Source organism: Mustelus asterias, chromosome 11, assembly GCF_964213995.1.
Source record: "Mustelus asterias chromosome 11, sMusAst1.hap1.1, whole genome shotgun sequence".
In the NCBI taxonomy this organism is placed as follows: domain Eukaryota; kingdom Metazoa; phylum Chordata; class Chondrichthyes; order Carcharhiniformes; family Triakidae; genus Mustelus; species Mustelus asterias.
The window spans coordinates 16,374,680-16,395,295 of record NC_135811.1 but is presented as its reverse complement, the minus strand read 5'-3'; the positions used below and the strand labels follow the sequence as shown (position 1 = coordinate 16,395,295).

Here is a 20,616-nt window from a genome sequence, read left to right as displayed (position 1 = left end):
ATACTACCTCGTTCTGAATCTGAACGATCAGAGAAGACAGTGGACCCTATGCTGTCCGTTCGTATTCGTTCATTCTCTGGCAGACCCTGTAGCTGTTCCAGTCTCCTTTTTAAAAAACGATGCTCCCTTTCCAGATGCTCAATCTGGTACAATGACTTCCTATCCAGCTCTTCAAGTTTCTGCAATGGAGTAAAACACAAATGATGAATTGTTTCTATAAAGTAAGTTAATCTAAGAATTGAATTGCCTAGCTAAACACAAGAGGAATTGACAACAGTGACTTTAGGCAAGTCATGAACTTAGCATATTGTATGTGGGCATTAAATATAGCAGAATACCATACCGTGATTATGAAATAGCTGCTTGCAAACAACTTGCTTCAATAGAACTTTAATCAAACACTTTAGAAATTGGGACTTGATCATAATTAACAATTTTCTCATTAATTTCTTAATAGGCCCACTGGAGAAACATTCCATAATTGAGGTGTAGCATTGTTAAAATTACTAACGTCATTATAAAATATTTTTTTAAACTTCCAAAGTAAAATTATTGTAGGTAAATGGACAAGAATTTATTGGCATCTGACATGGAGAATGCAGCTGAGCATTTTGCTTTACCTTAATATGTGCTTTGGCTTTGTTGAGTAAACCAAGTGTAGTGTGCCTGGTACACTCTGATCCCAGTGGTATAAGTTCCTTCAATCGCTCTAAACAGAGACGAAGGTGTGCTCGCCTATAAACAAAAATACAGTGCATCATCTTGCTTCATACTCAATCCAACAATCAGCCAATATTAAACAGCAATTCATGGATCTAATGTCAACTGTCCACTCAATAAAGATCAGCACAAAAATAAATGTCAGTGCTTCTTTGTTGATAGATCATTAGCTTTGAGTTTCTGTAGGAATTTCCCTGTAGAGTATAAATTGCACATCAGATACCTCATTTAATTTAATGATTCAACAATAAATGACTTGAAGAATTAATTTTTGTTATACATTTCAAATACAGAAATTCCCAGAAATTAATTCAGATTATTTCTTGATAAAAGTGCAGGAATGATGTTACAAAGTATTACTATCATCAATGTCAGACTTTATAGCCTTCAGACTCAACATAATAATCTCTGCTCCCTTTTTTTGTACTGAGGCTGCTGATGATTCCGCTTTTAGCATTTTTAGCTCGAGACTGATCTGGTTTCTTTTATTGTCACATTCCTACGCCTCTTTTACCTTAACTCTGTTATCCCTCGTCATTTAATCACTTCTGCTTTCCAACCTATCACAGACTCTTCTGTTATTTTCTCTCCAGCCTTTTCCTCTCTGTTCTTCCTTAAAATCTATTACATCTTTATCCAGTTCTGAAACTCTTCCTCCAGAGATGCTGTCTGATCTGCTGAATATTTCCAGCAATTTCTGTTTTTCTTGAAAACTATTAATTGGTTGTAGAAACATCCTGGAAATAGAGCCAGTTATGGGCATAATGTCAGCCACTGCAATCAAAAAAAATCTGACTAAAACTGAACAAACACAGATTCTACACAAAGTTACTGTTGGAAATGGGTGGCTTCAAAGCTAGAATGTAAGATCAGGGTTCAGATTACTGAGTTTAGAACATTGGCTACATCACTCCAATAAATCACAGCTTTTTAAATCATACCCAGCACAAATTTGTGGTTAGTTAATAACCTTAGTGTAGAAAAAAACATCCCTCAGTGCTTTAGAGGTGAAAAAAATAATGGATGTAATCCATTATTCTGTAGTTTAGGAAATACTGGTTAACCTCGTATCAAAACGTTAAACCTACATTCCTAGATAGGGCGCAGTATGATTTGTTCAAATCAGTCAATGATTTTTGAGAAGGATGGAGTTCACTCCATTGCATCAATTGAGATAAAAAAATAAAAATTTTGCCACATTTTTTCCCTCCTCTCATCTCTTCAGCAACAGGTCAACAGCCTCAGTACATTTCCAAGGGTGCCAGGTGCCCTCTGCTATCTCACTCACAAAGGCCATTATTATCTTTGAGTCTTAACAATAAGTGCTGGCAAACTACTTAAATGTAGTGGCAACAAAAAGAAATGCAACATTATTTTTGCTTGAAGTTCAATAGGAAAACTTGTTTCCAGGTGTTGTGGGATAGTAAATCCAGCCAATTGTTTCCCCTGCCCATAACCAAGGAGAGCTCCTACCAATATCACAACTACCCCTCAGTCGCCTCTGCTCCAACAAAAACATGATGTGGAGATGCCGGCGTTGGACTGGGGTAAACACAGTAAGAGTTTTAACACCACCAGGTTAAAGTCCAACAGGTTTATTTGGTAGCAAATACCATTAGCTTTCGGAGCGCTGCTCCTTCGTCAGATGGAGTGGAAATCAAACAACCAAGCCTATCCAACCTCTCTTAACTTAAATGTTCCATCCCAGGCAGCATTCTGGTGAATTTCCTCTGCACTCCTTCCAGTGCAGTCACATCCTTCCTACAATGTGCGGCATGGTGGCACAGTGGTTAGCACTGTTGCCTCACAGTAAGAAGTCTCACAACACCAGGTTAAAGTCCAACAGGTTTATTTGGTAGCAAATACCATAAGCTTTCGGAGCAATGCTCCTTCGTCAGATGGAGTGGTCTCTGTTCTCAAACAGGGCACAGACATAGAAATCAAATTACAGAATACTGATTAGAATGCAAATCTCTACAGCCAGCCAGGTCTTAAATGCACAGACAATGTGGGTGGAGGGAGCATTCAACACAGGTTAAAGAGATGTGTATTGTCTCCAGACAGTACAGCTTGTGAAATTGTGCAAGTCCAGAAATTAAAAATTTCACAAGCTGTACTGTCTGGAGACAATACACATCTCTTTAACCTGTGTTGAATGCTCCCTCCACCCACATTGTCTGTGCATTTAAGACCTGGCTGGCTGTAGAGATTTGCATTCTAATCAGTATTCTGTAATTTGATTTCTGTGTCTGTGCCCTGTTTGAGAACAGAGACCACTCCATCTGACGAAGGAGCATTGCTCCGAAAGCTTATGGTATTTGCTACCAAATAAACCTGTTGGACTTTAACCTGGTGTTGAGAGACTTCTTACTGTGCTTACCCCAGTCCAACGCCGGCATCTCCACATCATGACTACCATCGACGCCTCACAGTGCCAGGGACCTGGGTTCAATTCTGGCCTCGAGTCACTGTCTGTGTGGAGTTTGCATGTTCTCCCTGTTTCTGCGTGGGTTTTTTTCTGGGTGCTCCAGTTTTTTTCCCTCACTCCAAAGATATGCGGGTTAAGTTGATTGGCCATGCTAAATTGCACTTTAGTGTCAGGGGAACTAGGAGGGGTAAATATGTGGGGTTATGGGGATAGGACCTGGGTGGGATTGTTGTCGATGCAAGCTCGATGGGCCAAATGGCGTCCTTCTGCACTGTAGATTCTATAATGTGCACACACTACTCTAGCTGTGGTCTCACCAAAGTTCTGTATAACTCCACATGACTTCCTTGCTTTTTTACTCTTATCTCGATTGATATGGGGAAGTGTCACATATGCCTTTTTCACCATCCCACTAACATGCCCTTACGCCTCAGAGATCTATGGACAAACACACCAAGGTCCCTTTGTTCCTCAGAACTTCCTAGTGTCATTCCATTCATTGAATACTTCCTTGTCAAATTACTCCTTCCAAAGTGTACCACCTTGCACTTTTCAAGGTTAAATTCTATCTGCCACTTAACTGCCTACTTGACCATCCTATCCATATCTCCTGTAGCCCAAGAACCTCAACCTCACTGTTAACCGCCGGGCCAATCTTTGTGTCATCTGCAAACTTACTAATCCTAAAAGTAAAGTTTATTTATTAGACACAAGTAGGCTTACCTTAACACTGCAGTGAAGTTACTGTGAAAATCTCCTAGTCGCCACAGTCCAGTGCCTGTTCGGGTCCACTGAGGGGGAATTTAGCATGGCCAATCCACCTAACCTGCACATCTTTGGACTGTGGGAGGAAACCGGAGCACCCGGAGGAAATCACGCAAACACGGGGAGAACGTGCAGACTCTACCTCCACATATGTCATTTATATAATTGATGAATAATAGTGCTGATGCTGGCATAGATTGAGAATTGATTAACGGACAGAATATAGAGTAGGAATAAAGATCTCTGAGTTTGACACACAGTGAATAATGGGATACTGCATGGATGAGTGTTTGGGCCCCAGCTATTCACGATCTATCAATGATTTAGATGTGGCGACCAAATGTAATATTTCCAAGTTTACTGATAATCTAAATCTAGGTGGGAATGTGAGTTGTGCGGATGATGCAAAGAGGCTTCAGGGGGATTTGGACAGGCTGAGTGAATGGGCAAGAACATGGCAGATGGAATATAATGTGGAACAATGTGAAGTTACCACCTGAAGAAGGAGCTTAAAGCTCCGAAAGCTTGTGGCTTTTGCTACCAAATAAACCTGTTGGACTTTAACCTGGTGTTGTTAAACGTCTTACTGTGTTTACCCCAGTCCAACGCCGGCATCTCCACATCATGCTTTTGTTGGAGCAGAGGCGACTGAGGGGAGACCTGATCAAGGTGTATAAGGTTATGAGGGGGCATGGACAGGATAGGAAATGGCTGTTCCCCTTAGTTGAATGGTCAGGCACAAGGGCACACAAGTTCAAGGTGAGGGGCAGGAGATTTGGGAGGTATGCGAGGAAAATCGTTTTTGCCCAGGATGGTGATGATCTGGAATGCACTGCCTGGGAGGATGATAAAGGCGGGTTGTCTCACATTCTTTAAAAAGTACCTGGATGAGCATTTGGCATGTGATAATATTCAAGGCTATGGGCCAAGTGCTTGTAAATGAGATTAGGTAGGTCAGGTGTCGGTGCAGACTCGATGGGCTGAAGGACCTCTTCTGCACTGTGAGATTCTATGATCTTACAAGGAAAAACATGCGCACACATCACATCCGTTTCAGCTAAACAAAAGAAGTGACAGCCAGTTATTGAATCATTCCTCAGAGCAATAACTTGACCAATCAGGGTCAAGCTGCCCGGTTTAAATTTCACACTATGCTTGGCAGTTAACTGTTAGTCATCATGAACTGGTGCACCCTCCATTGCAACACTGACTAATTAGACTCCACATGCCAACCAATCAGCACTCTCTTCTCATACTGTATAAATTGTTATTTTCCCCCTATATTGATATTTTTGTGATGTCCTGATCAGTGCTTTGTCTCCTTTTCATATTTCTCAGTTGTTTGAATGCAAATCCTAAGAGTCAGATTTATTTACAACAATTTTTCACTATTGTCTTGAGATGGCAGAAGCCACTCAAATATATTTATAACAGTTGTAACATCAGGAGCATATATGTGCCTTTATGACCACTCAGATGGTTCAGTGGATGAACACAAATTGTGTTATCACCAGAGACTAGAAAATTCCAGATTTAAGCCTTGGTCTTTGTCAAGTTAACTGATTCCCATCTGGATAGTGTAAGGTACATCACTCTTTCTTTAACCCTTTTATATTAATGAATGGAAACAAGTTGCATGGTGTCCTTGTGTGTAGGTTTTGTCTCATGGTGGTAGCATGCAACATCAAAGAGAAGCAGTACTCTGACTGAAGACACATGATGAACTACATTGTGGGTGAGGGCAGGATGGGTAATTCAGTCAAGACACAGCATGCCAGAATTAGCAAGGTCTGCAAAATGAATTAAATTGTGCAGGAGAACTGGCCTCAATCTGTGTGCTCGTTAGAGGTAATAAAGAGGTCTGTCTGTACTAGCTTGGGGATTGATAACAGTGTAAGAGATAACAAAGTGTAGTCTAGCTGGCTCTATTCCTTCAAGCATGGCCTATGAGAGGCCCAGTACACTAAACATTTGGAAAATACGCTGACGTAATTGAAAACAAATTAAATGGGCTAAACACAGTTATTACCTTATATGGCACAAGGTCGGAGCCAAAAACAGTATAAAGAAAGAGGACACAAAGAAATCATGTAGCTGTGGACAGAGTGATTTGGTCAACCACTCTGAAAACGCACATGGAGACTTGATTGGTAGACTGACCACTGAGGAAAACTCTTGCTTGCAAGCCTACTAAGTAACCAGTATTGTGAGTATATATGATTGCTTAATGATAATAATGTGTACCGCATTTAGTGGAATAGTATCCAAATTGTTGTGTGCCATTGATACAGAGTAGAGACAAGAGCTTTTAGGCTAGGTAGAGGGTCTTCCAACAGCAGTGAGAGAAATCATTAGAGAGTACAAATACGAGAGTCCTTGCTTTTGATTACCATCCAGTAACCCCGTAATGAAAAGCATCTAAATGTACAACATGAGACTTAATTATCCCATTCCCACAGTTAAACATTTAACAGTAAGTGTGTTTTAATTGTAGACATGGGTATACTGTACCTTGTATGGGATATTAATTTATTTAAACAGATTACTTAATAGAAGAGTATCTAAGCTTTCATCTGTTAATCATTAATTTTTAGACTAAACCTAGATTAATGATGATAAATAGTATAAAAATAGTCTATCACAGAGTGTTTCCTTGATTTAATGTTGTTTCCTGAATTGAGCTTTTGAAGTCAGAAGCTGTTAAATGTGTTTGATTTTGCACATCTAGTTAGACACAGGTATGGGGGTACAGTGAACCATGTCCCTGGCAAGTTTCCATATACACACGCTCAAAACAACCATAAAATCAGTAGGAGACACATCTAGGCCAGGGGGGTCTGAATTTGAATTATATACTGATGCAGCTTAACAAACTATATGTAGGTGTACAGTAGCCTAGTGGTTAATTATTGGAGTAGTAATCCAGAAGTCTCAACTATTGATCTGGAAACACAAGTTAAAATCCGACCACAGCAGTTGAGGAATATAAACTCTATTAATAAATCCGGAACAAATTGCAAGTCTCAGTATTGGTGATTATGAGATTGTCATAAAACACTATATGATTCACCAGTGTCTTTTAGGGAAGGAAATTTGCTGTTCTTACCAGGTCTATACGTGACAATGACAATGATAACTTTTGAATTCGTTTCTGAAATCACCTAGTAAAGCCACTCAGTTGTATCAAATTGCTACAGGAAACAAAAATAAAACTGAATGGACCACCCAGCATCATGCTAGACACCAGAGAGGACAAGAACATACCCAGTCAGTTGACCCTGCAAAATTCTTCTCAGACTAGTCAAGCAACAGCCTGTCATAGCAGCCATACTCATTTGAAACTGTCAGTTTTTCTTTTTCAGTTAGGGTCTACCTCAAAACCATAAGAACTTTAAAAGCACAAATTCCCTCAAAACACTGATGGTATTCCACCAGGGCTTTAATTTGTTTGCTATAGATTGTCCAAGTCCCCAAAGTATACAAGGATGTTGGAATCATATTGCCCAGTAAGACAAGTTTGTGTCATTGCCGAACCTCGTCATCATTTTTTTTGTTGCATTCATTACTTCATCTCACCTCTAGCAAATTACCCACAGGAGTGGAGATAATCCACAGAACAGATGGGGAAACTGTTCAACATATGCCACCTTCATTCCAAAGCCAAAATCGCTCCCACCTCAGTCATTGAACTTCAGCATGCAGATGATACTCTTGTGTGTGCTCACCATCCCTGGGGATGTCCTATCCTGCCACCAGAATACACCTACCAGATGCGGCAACACAGTGATATAGTCAACAGAGTGTGTCTCTGGGAATCCACAACATTGTTTCCATACCCAATGAAGTCTCACAGTATCAAGTCAAACATAAGTAAACCTTCCGCTGATTATCGTCTACTGCTTTCCCTCAGCTGATGAATCAGCACTCCTCTACGTTGAATACCAATTGCACAAAATGGGGAGGGCAGCAAGGTAAAAATAAAAGTGTATTCTGGATGGCATCTTCAATTTCCATTACCAAGATAACCTGTCGCGATTCTCCCAAAAGTGCTGAATTGGCAGGAAAACTGTTCTAGATTCCGACTGTTTTGTCAGTTGAACCTCTCACCCAAATTTCCCCACTCTGTGCACTGCAGAGGTCCCAATCGTGAATCTAATTAAAAACCCAGGGAGGCGGGGCCTATTCGCACCAGAGTCTGACAGTTCTGGAACTCTGCATGCGCAGTGGCCCTGATCTGTCAGTCTCCCCATTTGCTGGTCAGCTTGATCGCTGGCCAGCCCAGGACCCCCGCAGTGCTGCCCCTCCAGCCCCTCCCACGGCCCCCACAACAATTCCAGGGCCAGCCCTGACACCCCCCCACCACCCCGCCCAGCAGTGCCGATCCCCCCACCCCGTCAGACCCCGCCCCTCCATCCCAGCAGACCACCAGCCCGCCTCAATCGCTGCCCTCCCTCCATCCCAGTCCGATCCCAATGCAGAGTGGCAGTGGGACCTCCCCATCCCCACCAATCACCCCTAGGCCCCACCCACAATAGACCTCACCCCCTTGGCACTGCCGGATGGGCAATGCCAAGGTGCCCCCTGGACATGGGCACTTTGCCCCTTGGGCATTGCCAAGGTGCCCATGCCCAGGGGACACCACCACCCCTGCCACCCGACCCCCTGGACAGCCCCCGATTGCCTCCTCTTCATTCCGGTGGGGTCTCCCGCTAGTTCCCCGAACGTGGGGAGCTACTCTAAACCCCACTGGAATGAAGTACTCCTGGCGGGGTGGGAGATTCAATCGAGACCAGTAAGTTCCCGATAATTACATTCAAACTACATTTAAAACATATTAACAACAGATTCAAATTACTTACCTGCCTTCCCGCCGGTTTCCAGCGTGGTCTGGCCTGCGACTGTGCGCCGGTTCTGGGAGATGCGCATGCGTTCCCGGCGCATGTGCAAATCCCAGAACAAGGCCAGCGATGTGCATCTCCCACCCCAACCCACCAGAAAAGTTGCAGGTCAGGATGGGAGAATCGTGGCTACCATTACTGAGTTATTCAAGTCCTAAAGGACTAGTATGCAGACTGGCCCTGCAGCAGATTGGGAGAGAATTATTGAGGGGAAAACATACATTACCTCATTTTCACCAATCTACTTGCTGCACATACATCTATCCATGATGTTGATAAGAATGACCACTGTGTGCGGCATGATCACCATGGTAAATGGATAGATTCAGAATAGATCTAGCAGCTCAAAACTGGGCCACAATGAGAAGATTTGGACCATCAGCAGCAACAATATTATATTCCCCACAATCTGTAATCTCACACTACTATTACTATCCAGCCAGGGGAGGCCAAACCCGATTTCTGGAGGAATGTAGAAGGGTATGCAAGAAACAGCATCATATAACGGAATGGTTAGTACCATAGTGGCCCACGGGTAAATGATTGGTAACCAGGGGTGTGATCACAGACCTAGGATCGAAGAGAAGCAATTGTGGAGTTGGGATGGTTAGGTATATTGCGGTTCAGAAATAATCAGAATTAAATATATCTGCGATTTTCTACTTGCCTTAATTGGGGTACATTTCCAGTAGGATAAGACTTCTGCATGCCACAGAGATGTACCTGACCTCAGCTCCATTTTCTATCCCATGATTATCTACATACTGAATACGGTCTCCCTCTACCAGAGGGTTGTAGTTAAAACAGGTGAAAGAATTGTAGCAAAATCTTGTAGGCCTGTTGCAACATGGAAATGTCACTGGCCTCCAAGTTGCTGATAAAATTATAATTAATAAAACTTTTTGTTGCCTGTGCAAGCCTATCAGGTGGTTCTTGTATGAGGTGCTTTGATGACACGAATGATGACATATCCTGTTCATCTGCATATTGTCAGTATGTTGGCCTTCATAGCGAGAGGATTTGAGTATAGGAATAGAGATGTTTTACTGCAATTGTATAGGGCATTGGCAAGGCCACACATGGAGGATTATGTGCAGTTGTGGTGTCCTATCTGAGGAAAGATGTTCTTGCTATAGAAGGGGTGCAGCAAAAGTTTACCAGGCTGATTCTTGGGAAAGCAAGACTGTCATATGAGGAAGGACTAAGTTGGTTAGGATTATGTTCATTAGAGTTTAGAAGAGTGAGAGGGGATCTAATAGAAACGTATAAAATTCCTACCAGATTAGACAGGATAGATTCAGAAAGAATGTTCCTGATCGTGGGGGAATCCTGAATCTAACTGATGGTGGGGGGAGTCCAGAACTAAGGGTCATAGTTTGAAGATAAGGGGCAAACCTTTTAGAACCGAGGTTAGGAGAAATTTCTTCACCCAGAGAGTGGTGAATCTGTGGAATTCACAGAAAATAGTCGAGGCCAAAATTTTTTGTGATTTCAAGAAGGAATTAGATATAGCTCTCGGAGCTAAAGGGATCAAGGGATATGGGTGGGAAGTCGGAATAAGGGTGTTGAATTTGATGATCAGTTGTGGTCATAACAAATGGCAGAGCAGACTTGAGGGGTCGAATCGCCTATTGCCTCTTCCTGCTTCTATTTTCGATGCATGTTGAAAAAGAACTACCCACATATGGACAGGCTCCTAGAAAAAGAGCTGGCACACAGATGTAGAAGGCATAGTGAAGCACATCCCTGGGCAATTTTCCACACCCACTTTTTCTGATCCACTGTAAAATAAGGAGTGGCAGTCAGAAAATCTAGGTGGGGGTTTATGTATTTGGAAGATATATGTTGTTGATACCAACTTGCAAACAAACTAGATTTAGTCTTTATTCATATATTTTAGTCTCTGCAAAGATAAAATGAGTATACTCAAATCAGCCAGAATCATTTTGCACTTTACAGCAAACTGGACTCAACACTGAAAGTCAGATCATGAACTCTGCCCTCATGGTGAATTCCTTTTCCTCCACCCACCATCACCAGGTGCCATTTTGTATCATGTTCTCATGTTTTTGTTTTCAGACCACGTTGACCCTTTCTCTACTGTTAATGTATTCTGCTATTTTGCTTTCAGACAGTGCTAACCTTTATTCTGCTATTAACACCTACTCTGGATTAAAGCTCGAGATTTTAATGCTACCATTACCACTCCCTTTGTCTTGTGTTCCGTGACATCTTTGTCATTTAATCTCCCCTGTCCACTAGCCTATCCCTGACTTACTATGTTGTTCCACCTACCGCTCCCCCCTTTTCAACAGCATAAAATCCATCACATGTCTACCTCTCTTCTACCTCAAGTGTCATATTGGACTCGAAACATTAACTCTGTTGTTGTCTCCACATATGCTGCCAGACCTGGTGAGTTTTTTTCACCATTTTCGGTTTTTACTTGATATTAGAGATCTTTTTGGCATCCCTCTTCATGCAGGATGACTAATCTGTGCAGAGATAATGAGGTCCAAGGAGACTAGATATTTACTCTCAAAACTATATTATAATACTGAAGAAATGCTGCAGGAAGAAATTACACAGTTAAATAATGGAACTGCTAGTGCCATAGTAACCCATGGGTAAATTATCTGCAGTAAGAAGTTTAACAACACCAGGTTAAAGTCCAACAGGTTTATTTGGTAGCAAAAGCCACACAAGCTTTCGAGGCTCTGAGCCCCTTCTTCAGGTGAGTGGGAATTCTGTTCACAAACAGAACTTATAAGACACAGACTCAATTTACATGAATAATGGTTGGAATGCGAATACTTACAACTAATCCAGTCTTTAAGAAACAAAACAATGGGAGTGGAGAGAGCATCAAGACAGGCTAAAAAGATGTGTATTGTCTCCAGACAAGACAGCCTCGAAAGCTTGTGTGGCTTTTGCTACCAAATAAACCTGTTGGACTTTAACCTGGTGTTGTTAAACTTCTTACTGTGTTTACCCCAGTCCAACGCCGGCATCTCCACATCAAAATTATCTGCAGCCAGGGTGGAATTGAAGACATCACCAAGGAGGGAGGTGGATTCTGGGACTTGGAAATATGAGCCATCTTGGAAGCGATTGAGGAGTCAGGGAAGAAAACTGAAGGTCAGAGCCTGAATTAAGGATCTCAGGGCCAGGGATCAGGAGTGGCAGCAAGTGGGAATTGTGCTTCACAACTAAATAATTTATTTTATTCCAGGTAATGTTAAACACAATCTGCCTCAGAGCATGCCAACATTTGGATGTGGACCTGTATCAGGCCCAAGGCCCCTTATATGAACACACAAATGGTCTAATTTCTGGTTCGGGTGTGGGTAAAGGATACCTATAGGGTGTGGGGGGGGTGTGTGTGGGGTGCGTGTGCGTTAGCATTAAAATATTCAATTTCTAGGTCCGTATATCTTCCAATGCATACTGCCAAAAAGTGGGCATACACTGGCATGTTCAGTTTACTCTTGTACATCCTCCATTGTATCCTCGCTGTGAACAATAGCAACTGGAATGAGATCAGTTAAGTGCCTGCTGAGTATGTAACGCTGTTTTGAGAGGGGGGATACGGGTTTACAGAACCATGAGTAACCACATCGCATAAATAGGGCATTGACCAATATTAAAAGTAAACAAATTATAATGCGGAGGATTGTTGAAATATTTGCAGTTTACCTACTAAAGAGTTAGATGCGCGAGTCCTCGTCTTATGTTCTTGCATCAATAAATCTTACATCATTACACATCATCAGCTGATGGAGTAAATTAGGACTTGAGTTAAAGGTCATCCAGATTATAAACCTAATTGATGAAGTGTTTGTATTGATTTATAGATGCAGCCAGACTTTGTGACAAACCAATCTTCTAATCAGCTTATACAATCAGGTCTATTTAAAATAAGTATCAACGTTCCTATAAGGGAAATCAGTTCTGTACAAGGTCCAAATAAGCAAAAGTTCATGTCTATTGTCACAGCTTACAGATAAAAACAGAGGATATGAACAGGAGTAACCATTTGGCCCTTCAAGCCTTCTGTCACTTCAATATGATCATGGCTGATCCTCTTTCTCAGCTCCACATTCCCACGCTCGCTCCCCATACTGCTTGACATCTTCAGAGTCTAGGATTCTATCTACTTCCTTCTTAAATATATTCAGTGACTTGGCCTCCTGTGATAGAGAATTCCAGAGATTCACCACCGGGTGAAGAAGTCTCATCTTAGAACTAAGTGGCCTATCGTAACCCGAGACTGTGACCCCTTGTTCTAGGCTCTTCTTACCAAAAATATCAGCTCTGCATCCAGTCTATCCAGGCCTGTCAGAATCTTATACTTTTCAACCCCCTCTTATTCTTCTAAACTCCAGTCAATGCAAGCCTAGTTGACCCAATCTCTCCTCGTACAACAATCCTGCCATGCCAGGAATCAGCCTGTTACACTTCCTATATGGCAAGTATAATCTTTCTTTGGTAAGGAGAACAAAACTGAACACAATACTCCAGGAATATAAGCAAAAGCAAAATACTACAGATGCTGGAAATCTGAAATAAAACAGAAAATGTTAGATAAACTCAACAGAACAGTAGATGGGTAATTTAGACCCAAAACGTTAACTCTGTTTTTCTCCACAGTACTCCAGGTGGCAATACTTCAGATGTGGTCTCACCAAGGCCATGTACAACTGTAGTAAGAAGTCTTACAACATCAGGTTAAAACAAGTTTATTTGTGATTCCAAATAAACCTGTTGGATTTTAATCTGGTGTTGTGAGACTTCTTACTGTGCCCACCCCAGTCCAACGCTGGCATCGTCACATTATGTACAGCTGCAGTATGACATCCTGGCTCCTGTACTCAAATCCTCTTGCAATAAAGGCCAACATACCATTTTCCTTCCTAACTACTTGCACATGCATGCTTGTTTTCAGTGACCGGTGTACAAGGACGCCTTTGTACATCAACATTTGCCAATTTATCACCATTTAAATAATACTCTGCCATTCTGCTTTTCCGACCGAAATGGATAACTTCACACTTGTCCATGTTATACTGCATCTGCCATATATTTGCCCAATCACTGAACTTTTGAATTCCTCCGCACCACTCCACCTAGTTTTATGTCATCGTCAAACTTGGAAATATTACATTTGAATTCCTCATCCAAATTATTGATATATACTATGAATAGCTGGAGTCCAAGCACTGATCTTTGTCGTGCCCCACTGCCTTCCACACTGAAAAAGACCCATTTATTCTGACCCTTTCTGTCCGCTAACCAGCTCTCAATCTATGCAAGTATATTACCCCTAATCCCATGTGCTTTAATTTTGCACACAAACCTCTTACGCGGGACTTTATCAAAAGCTGAGAATCCAAATACATTACATCCACTGGTTTTCCCTTATCCATTCTGCTTGTTGCGCCCTTAAAATAATTCCAGTAGATTTATCAAACATTTCCCTATCATGAATCCACGTTGACTTTGTCTAATCCTGTTGATATTTTTCTAAGCATCCTGTCATAAAAGTCTAGCATTTTCCAAGCTACTGATGTTAGGCTAATCGGTCTGTATTTCCTGGTTTTCACCCTCCTTTTTTAAATCGTGGAGTGTATTTGCTACCTTTTCTTTAGTCTCAGGCTATCAATATAGAAATTGCACTTTGGCTTTTTAAATTGGCTTGCTAACAATTCAACAACTTGTATTTATAACACATTTAACATGGTAAAATATCATACGATTGTTATCAAAGAAAATGTGACATTGAATCACAATGAGATATAAAGATAGATGACCAGAAGCTTAGTCAAAAATACAGATTTTAAAGAAAATCTTAAGGTGAATAGAGTGAAGAAAGTTTAGGGAGGAAATTTCAGAGCTTGGGCAGCTGAAAGTACAGCCCCAGTGGTTGAAAATCAGAGATATGTAAGCGGTTAAAACCGGAGGACTGCAGATATATCAACAAAGTTATTAAGCTAGAAAAGGTTAGGGCGGGTCAAGCTCTTGGACGGATACAAGAACAGAGATGAGAATTTTTAAATCAGTCTGCTGGACTGGAGTCAGTGCAAGTCAAACACAGCAGAATGATAACTCAACAGGCAGCAGAGTTTTGAATCAGGAGGCAAAGTAGGAGGTTGACCAGGACTGCACAGGAATCCTCAAATGTAGCGGTGAAAAAGGCATGGATGAGGGTTTCAGCAGCAAATGAGCTGATGCAAGGACAGAGCTATATGATGTTATGAATGTGGAAGTAGATAATCTTGGCAATGCAGAGGTGGAGAGAGTAGTGAAGAAGGCATTCGGCATGCTTGGTTTCATCGGTCAGAACATTGTTGAAATTATACAAGACATTGGTAAGGCTACACTTGGAATACTGCGTACAGTTCTGATCACCCTATTATAGAAAGGATATTATTAAACTAGAAAGAGTGCAGAAAAGATTTACTAGGATGCTACCGGGACTTGATGGTTCGGGTTATAAGGAGAGGCTGGATAGACTGGGACTTTTTTCTCTGGAGCGTAGGAGGTTGAGGGCTGATCTTATAGAGGTCTATAAAATAATGAGGGGCACAGATCAGCTAGATAGTCAATATCTTTTCCCAAAAGTGGGGGGGTTTAAAACTAGAGGGCATAGGTTTAAGGTGAGAGGGGAGAGATACAAAAGAGTCCAGAGGGGCAATTTTTTCACACAGAGGGTGGAAAGTGTCTGGAACAAGCTGCCAGAGGTAGTAGTAGAAGCGAGTACAATGTCGTCTTTTAAAAAGCATTTAGATAGTTACATAGATAAGATGGGTATAGAGGGATATGGGCCAAATGCAGGCAACTGGGATTAGCTTAGGGGTTTAAAAAAAAGGGCGGCATGGACAAGTTGGGCCGAAGGGCCTGTTTCCATGCTGTAAATCTCTATGACTCTAATATGAGAATAGAAGCTTGGCTCAATGTCAAACAGGCCGCCAAGGTTACAAAAACAAATCAACTAAATTCACTTGCCTTTGGTTACAGTTGAATTGATAACCCATGCAAGTGGTAATAGCAGTTTACTTTTTTTTAAACTGAGTGCACTCTGCTTTTTTAGAGGTTAGTTGAAAAATGGTGGAGTCTATTCTTAGTTCTTTCTTTATTGGAAACAATCTTGCACGTTACCATGAAAATGGAATATGTTTTAGGAAAAGCCAAACAGTGGATGCTACATAATTGCTCATTAAAGGCGCAGAAAGGGACAGCTGGCAGTAAGTCAGCTCAAAAGTACACTGCACAGTCTCACATGACATTCATTTGCATTCCTTCACTTCTTCATATAAGCTACAGCTGTACACGTTTATTTGTGACTTTCTCAATTGCAATTTCTGTTTTGACAACCATTTATATAGTCCCATTTTCTTCAAATATAAAGTTTATTGCTATTTCACTTTGATCAACTTTTCGTTTGTTTTCATTTTGCAATCTCCATTAGTCAACATGCCTCAAATTGAGTTGATCTGGTTTCTACCTGTACTGTACACGAAGGAGATAGGAAACTCAAACTTTAAATTGACTCAGCAAAGTTGGTGGCTGCTTTGAACAGTTTGAAAGAATTAAAGACTCAAAAGTTAGTCACACTGAAGCATGGCATTTCTGAAGCTTAAGTTTCCAGAATGCTGAAAACAAACTGGGATAGGAAATGGAAGTGTGAAACTAAGATGGCTGATTTGGATGAAGCATTATTTAGGTGCTTTAATATCATAAAAAGCTCAGTAAATCCCACTTCATGGCTGTTTGTTGTGAGGTTCAACTAATGAGTTTGCCAAAGAACTTGGTGTGGAAAGCTTTGAAGCATCAAATGGATTCCTGTGCTGCTGGAAAGAAAGGCAGCCTTGTTTATAAAAAGCTGTGCAGTGACAAATATCATTTTGTTGATGCATAAACTGTGGATACATTTGTGGATTTATTTCAAGTGTATCCACTTGACTGCATTTGCAACTGTGAAGTCATAGGACCTTTCTACCATGCCCTCTTTGATGAAACCTATGCAAAACAAAAATGGAAAGGGTGACCAGTGGCAAAACAAAATAAGGCCTTCCTTACATGTTGTATGCAAACCAAACTGCTTAGTCAAAATGAAACCACTCTTGAAAAGCAAGAATCTTCACTGACTTTGAAAATATGAAAGGTTGTCACGAAAAGCACTATACAAATTCAAGTCTTTTTCATTTTTAAAAATTTGTATGATGGCACAATCAATTGAAGGAAAGTGGCTGTGATCTTTCATTGCTATGATGAGAAAGTGGCACAAGAAAGTGTTGCTTTTGATAGATGATGCCACTTACCATGCACTTTCACATGTTAAGGTCCAGTTTTTCACCACTCTACACCACTTCCATCATCCATTTATGATGTTATAATATATTCATCTTTGTACGGTATTATAGTATTCCTTCACACCATAAAACATCAAAACAGGAGCATTTTTCTCATTTTTAAATTGCACAGTATTCATCCTTGCATGATGTTAAATTTAGGCAAGTAAAGGTTGTTTTACAATAGCTCAGCTCTGAGTTTTATTGCATTAGTTTATTAAAATGTATCTGAAGTACTCAGTCATTTTAAATGATTTGAAATTATTGAAATAAAAGTATATTTTTCTCATTCCGAGGGCTAAAAAATTGATAAGGCCTAAAATGGGCACAGAAATCATGATGTCCAATTAATCTACTCCCATTGAAGGTATGTAGGAAGCACTCAAACTTCATCCTGCCTTCTCATTCCAAATTAGTGGCTTGCAGTCAGGTGCTAAACACGCTGCTGAGTGGCAGCAGGCAGGTAGGGGTCCAAGCTCATACAAAGCTCATACCAAATAAAGCTCCTTAAATGTCTTAAAGGGAGGTGCACTCTGACTACAGTAGATTATTCGACTGGCTGGGAAAAGCATTAAGCGCAGGGAGAAACCTGTTAAAACATTCTTGCATTTAGCACTGGAGGCCTTAGTGCAGCAGGTCGAAAGCAGGGAAGAAGATGGCCTATGTGCAGGGTGGCCACTGGCAGAGGCCAGAAATACTGGACACAAAGCCATTGCTTGCACATGCGCAGATACAAAATGGCTACAGAAAAAGCAAAGACCTGACTGGTATGCCAATATAATTAATTAAACAAGTACAGAGCACTGCTGCTGTTGCTGCAATTGCATTGATCGCTTTATTAATCCAAGAATGATTAGTAATAATAACTATATTAATAACTAATATATGTAGTACGATATGTATAATCCTCCTCCCCCTCCCTCAGGTACCGAATCCTAAGAGGGCATTGCTGACTATGGACCTCTATCGGATTGGTCCATGATTATGCTTGGCAAAGTATTAGAATGGTTTGCAACTGCTTTCTGCACTATGGATGACAAGGAAACTCTCCTGCTCAGGGGCACGGGTAAGATTTACAGGCTGATAATCAATCTATTTTGCCAAGTTACAAACACACCTTCCGTGGTCATCAAGTCCTTAAGTGGGATTTGAGCATTCGAGCTTCTGGCCCAGCGGTACGTACTCTACCATGGTGATACAAGACATCTCCATTATATAACATAATAACTAATAGCAATATCAACAACCTAAAGCCAATGTACCCACCATGGCATGAGGCGATTAGTGTTTGTCCATTCCTGGCAGAATTCAGAATTTCTTTGTCTGCCAAGAACTCAATAGCACGTCTTTATACTGAAAAACTGATGCCGATCTAGAGCTCTGCCTTCATGCAGCTCACGTCCAGGCTGTTCCTCGTGGTTAACAGAGGTCATCATGGAGAAAACCCATTCTGTATGAGCATTGCTGCACAGTATAGAAAACATACTGATTTTCTTCATTTTCATGAATTTCTCCCCCCCCCCCCCCCCCAGGGATTTGCTGAAAAGTTTCAGGTATTTCTCTTCACAGTGCTTCATTGAGGATATAACATTTTCCGCAATGCTACATTCTTTGTGCAGCATGTCCATATCAATCTCTATAAGATGGCACACTTGAAATTCTTCAAAGCACACAGTATTTGCAAGGGTTAATTTGAACATTCTGTTGTGAAAGCTGTTTCACAAAAGTTATATCTGTCACTCAAGTATTGCTAAATTTTTTTTATAGAAAGTTAAAAAGCTCATTTCCCTGCCACATCTGGTGCTAATTACTGCAAACCCCCAAAAAAACTTGTCCTAAATCGTTCTCTCCTTTTCTTATTCATGTCACTCTTCAGCTCATATGATGAGATTCCACTCAATAACTTGGCCTCTAGGACTCTCTTGCCTTGTCCTCTCACTTCAACTTATTGGGGGCGATTCTCCCACCCCGCTGCGCAAATTTTCTAGCGCAACCTGGTGGGAGAATCTCGCATCCGGGCATACACGGGATTTGTACATACGTTCCTGCCGCATGCTCATCTGTCAGCGCTGGCACAGTCTAATTCACGCTGGAAACCGACGGGAACATCAGGTACATCTTATTTTAATGCCATTTTAATGTGATTAGCGGGCCCGAGACTGCATTCTCTGGGCCCGCGAACCTTTCCCACTCCAGTATTTTACTCTAGCGGGATTTATGGTAGGTCCCCACTTTCAGAAATTATCAGATAGACCCCGTTGGAGTGAATGGGGACAATCGAAACCTTCCAGAGGGTTAGGCGGCAGGGGGGTCGTGTCCCCTCGGCATGGGCACCATGGCACTGCCCATCGAGCATGGGGACAGTGCCAAGGGGTGGGGCCTATAGTGGACAGGGCCTGGTAAGGGCGGGGTGAAGGGGGCAATCGGTGGGGGTGGGGAGTCCTGCTGCCACTCTGCATGGGGATTCAGGGGGGCAGGAGGGAGGCCAGCGATCGTGTGGGGTAGTTAGGAGTTTACTGAGGGGGGGGGGGGGGGGGGGTTGCAGGAGGACACAATTGGGCCATTGGGGGGGAGGGGCAGCACTTCAGGGGTCCTGGGCTTGTCAGCTATTGAGCTGGCCAGCAAAGAGGGAGGCTGACAGTTCAGGGCCACTGCGCATATGCAGAGGCTTGCTAGTTTCAGCCTCCCAGGTGGGAATGGGCCCCACCACCTGAAATCTAATGATATTCACCCTAGTGGTCTCTGCATTGCACAGAGTGTGGGAGATTCTTCGCTGAACTCCCACTGAAAAAAACAGCGTGAATTATTCCAGTTTTCCCGTGAATTCAACAGTTAGAATTTTTTTGAGAGAATTCCACCCATTATATCTTTCCTCACCTGACTTCTCACCCTCACTATCTGGTTTAAAGCCCTCTATACTGCCCAAGTTACATGATTCACCAGAACACTGGTACCAGCATGGTTCAAGGAAAGAACACCCCGGTGGCACAGGTCCCATTATCTCAAGTACTGATGCCTGTGGCCCATTTCCACCACACCAATCTTTGTGTCACACATTCAACTCCCTAATTTTATTTATCCTAAGCCAATTTGTTTGCGGCTCAGGTAATAATCTACAGATGATTATCTTGAAGAATCTGCTTTTTAACTTAGCCTCCGAACTGAAATTTAGTGCTCATAATCCCCAATCCTGTACATACATGTACCACAACAACTGGATCCTGCCCCTCCCATTGCAAATACCTCTCCAGCCCAGAGTAGATATTCTGAACCCTGGCACCCAGCAAATAACAGGACTCTCACTCTTGGCTGCAGAGAACTGTGTCTATTCTACTCACTATACATCCTTGTTGCCACTACATACATATTCATTTCCCCTTCTTGAAAAGCTTCCTGTACCACAGTGCCATGGTCAAATCACTCATCCAGCTTGCAGCACCTATTTTAATCAATA

The 20,616-nt window shown here is 41.8% G+C and overlaps 1 protein-coding gene across 1 annotated transcript in view; it reads right to left on the bottom strand.

The window, feature by feature from the left end:
* Positions 1 to 20,616, bottom strand: part of mxi1 (max interactor 1, dimerization protein) — a 64,432-nt gene that overhangs the window by 7,363 nt on the left and 36,453 nt on the right. The window contains exons 4-5 of the mRNA XM_078223200.1: positions 621 to 735; positions 8 to 179 (exon numbers count right to left, since the gene is read on the bottom strand). Of these exons, the coding sequence (XP_078079326.1) occupies positions 8 to 179; positions 621 to 735 (287 nt within the window). The remainder of the gene's footprint in view (positions 1 to 7; positions 180 to 620; positions 736 to 20,616) is intronic.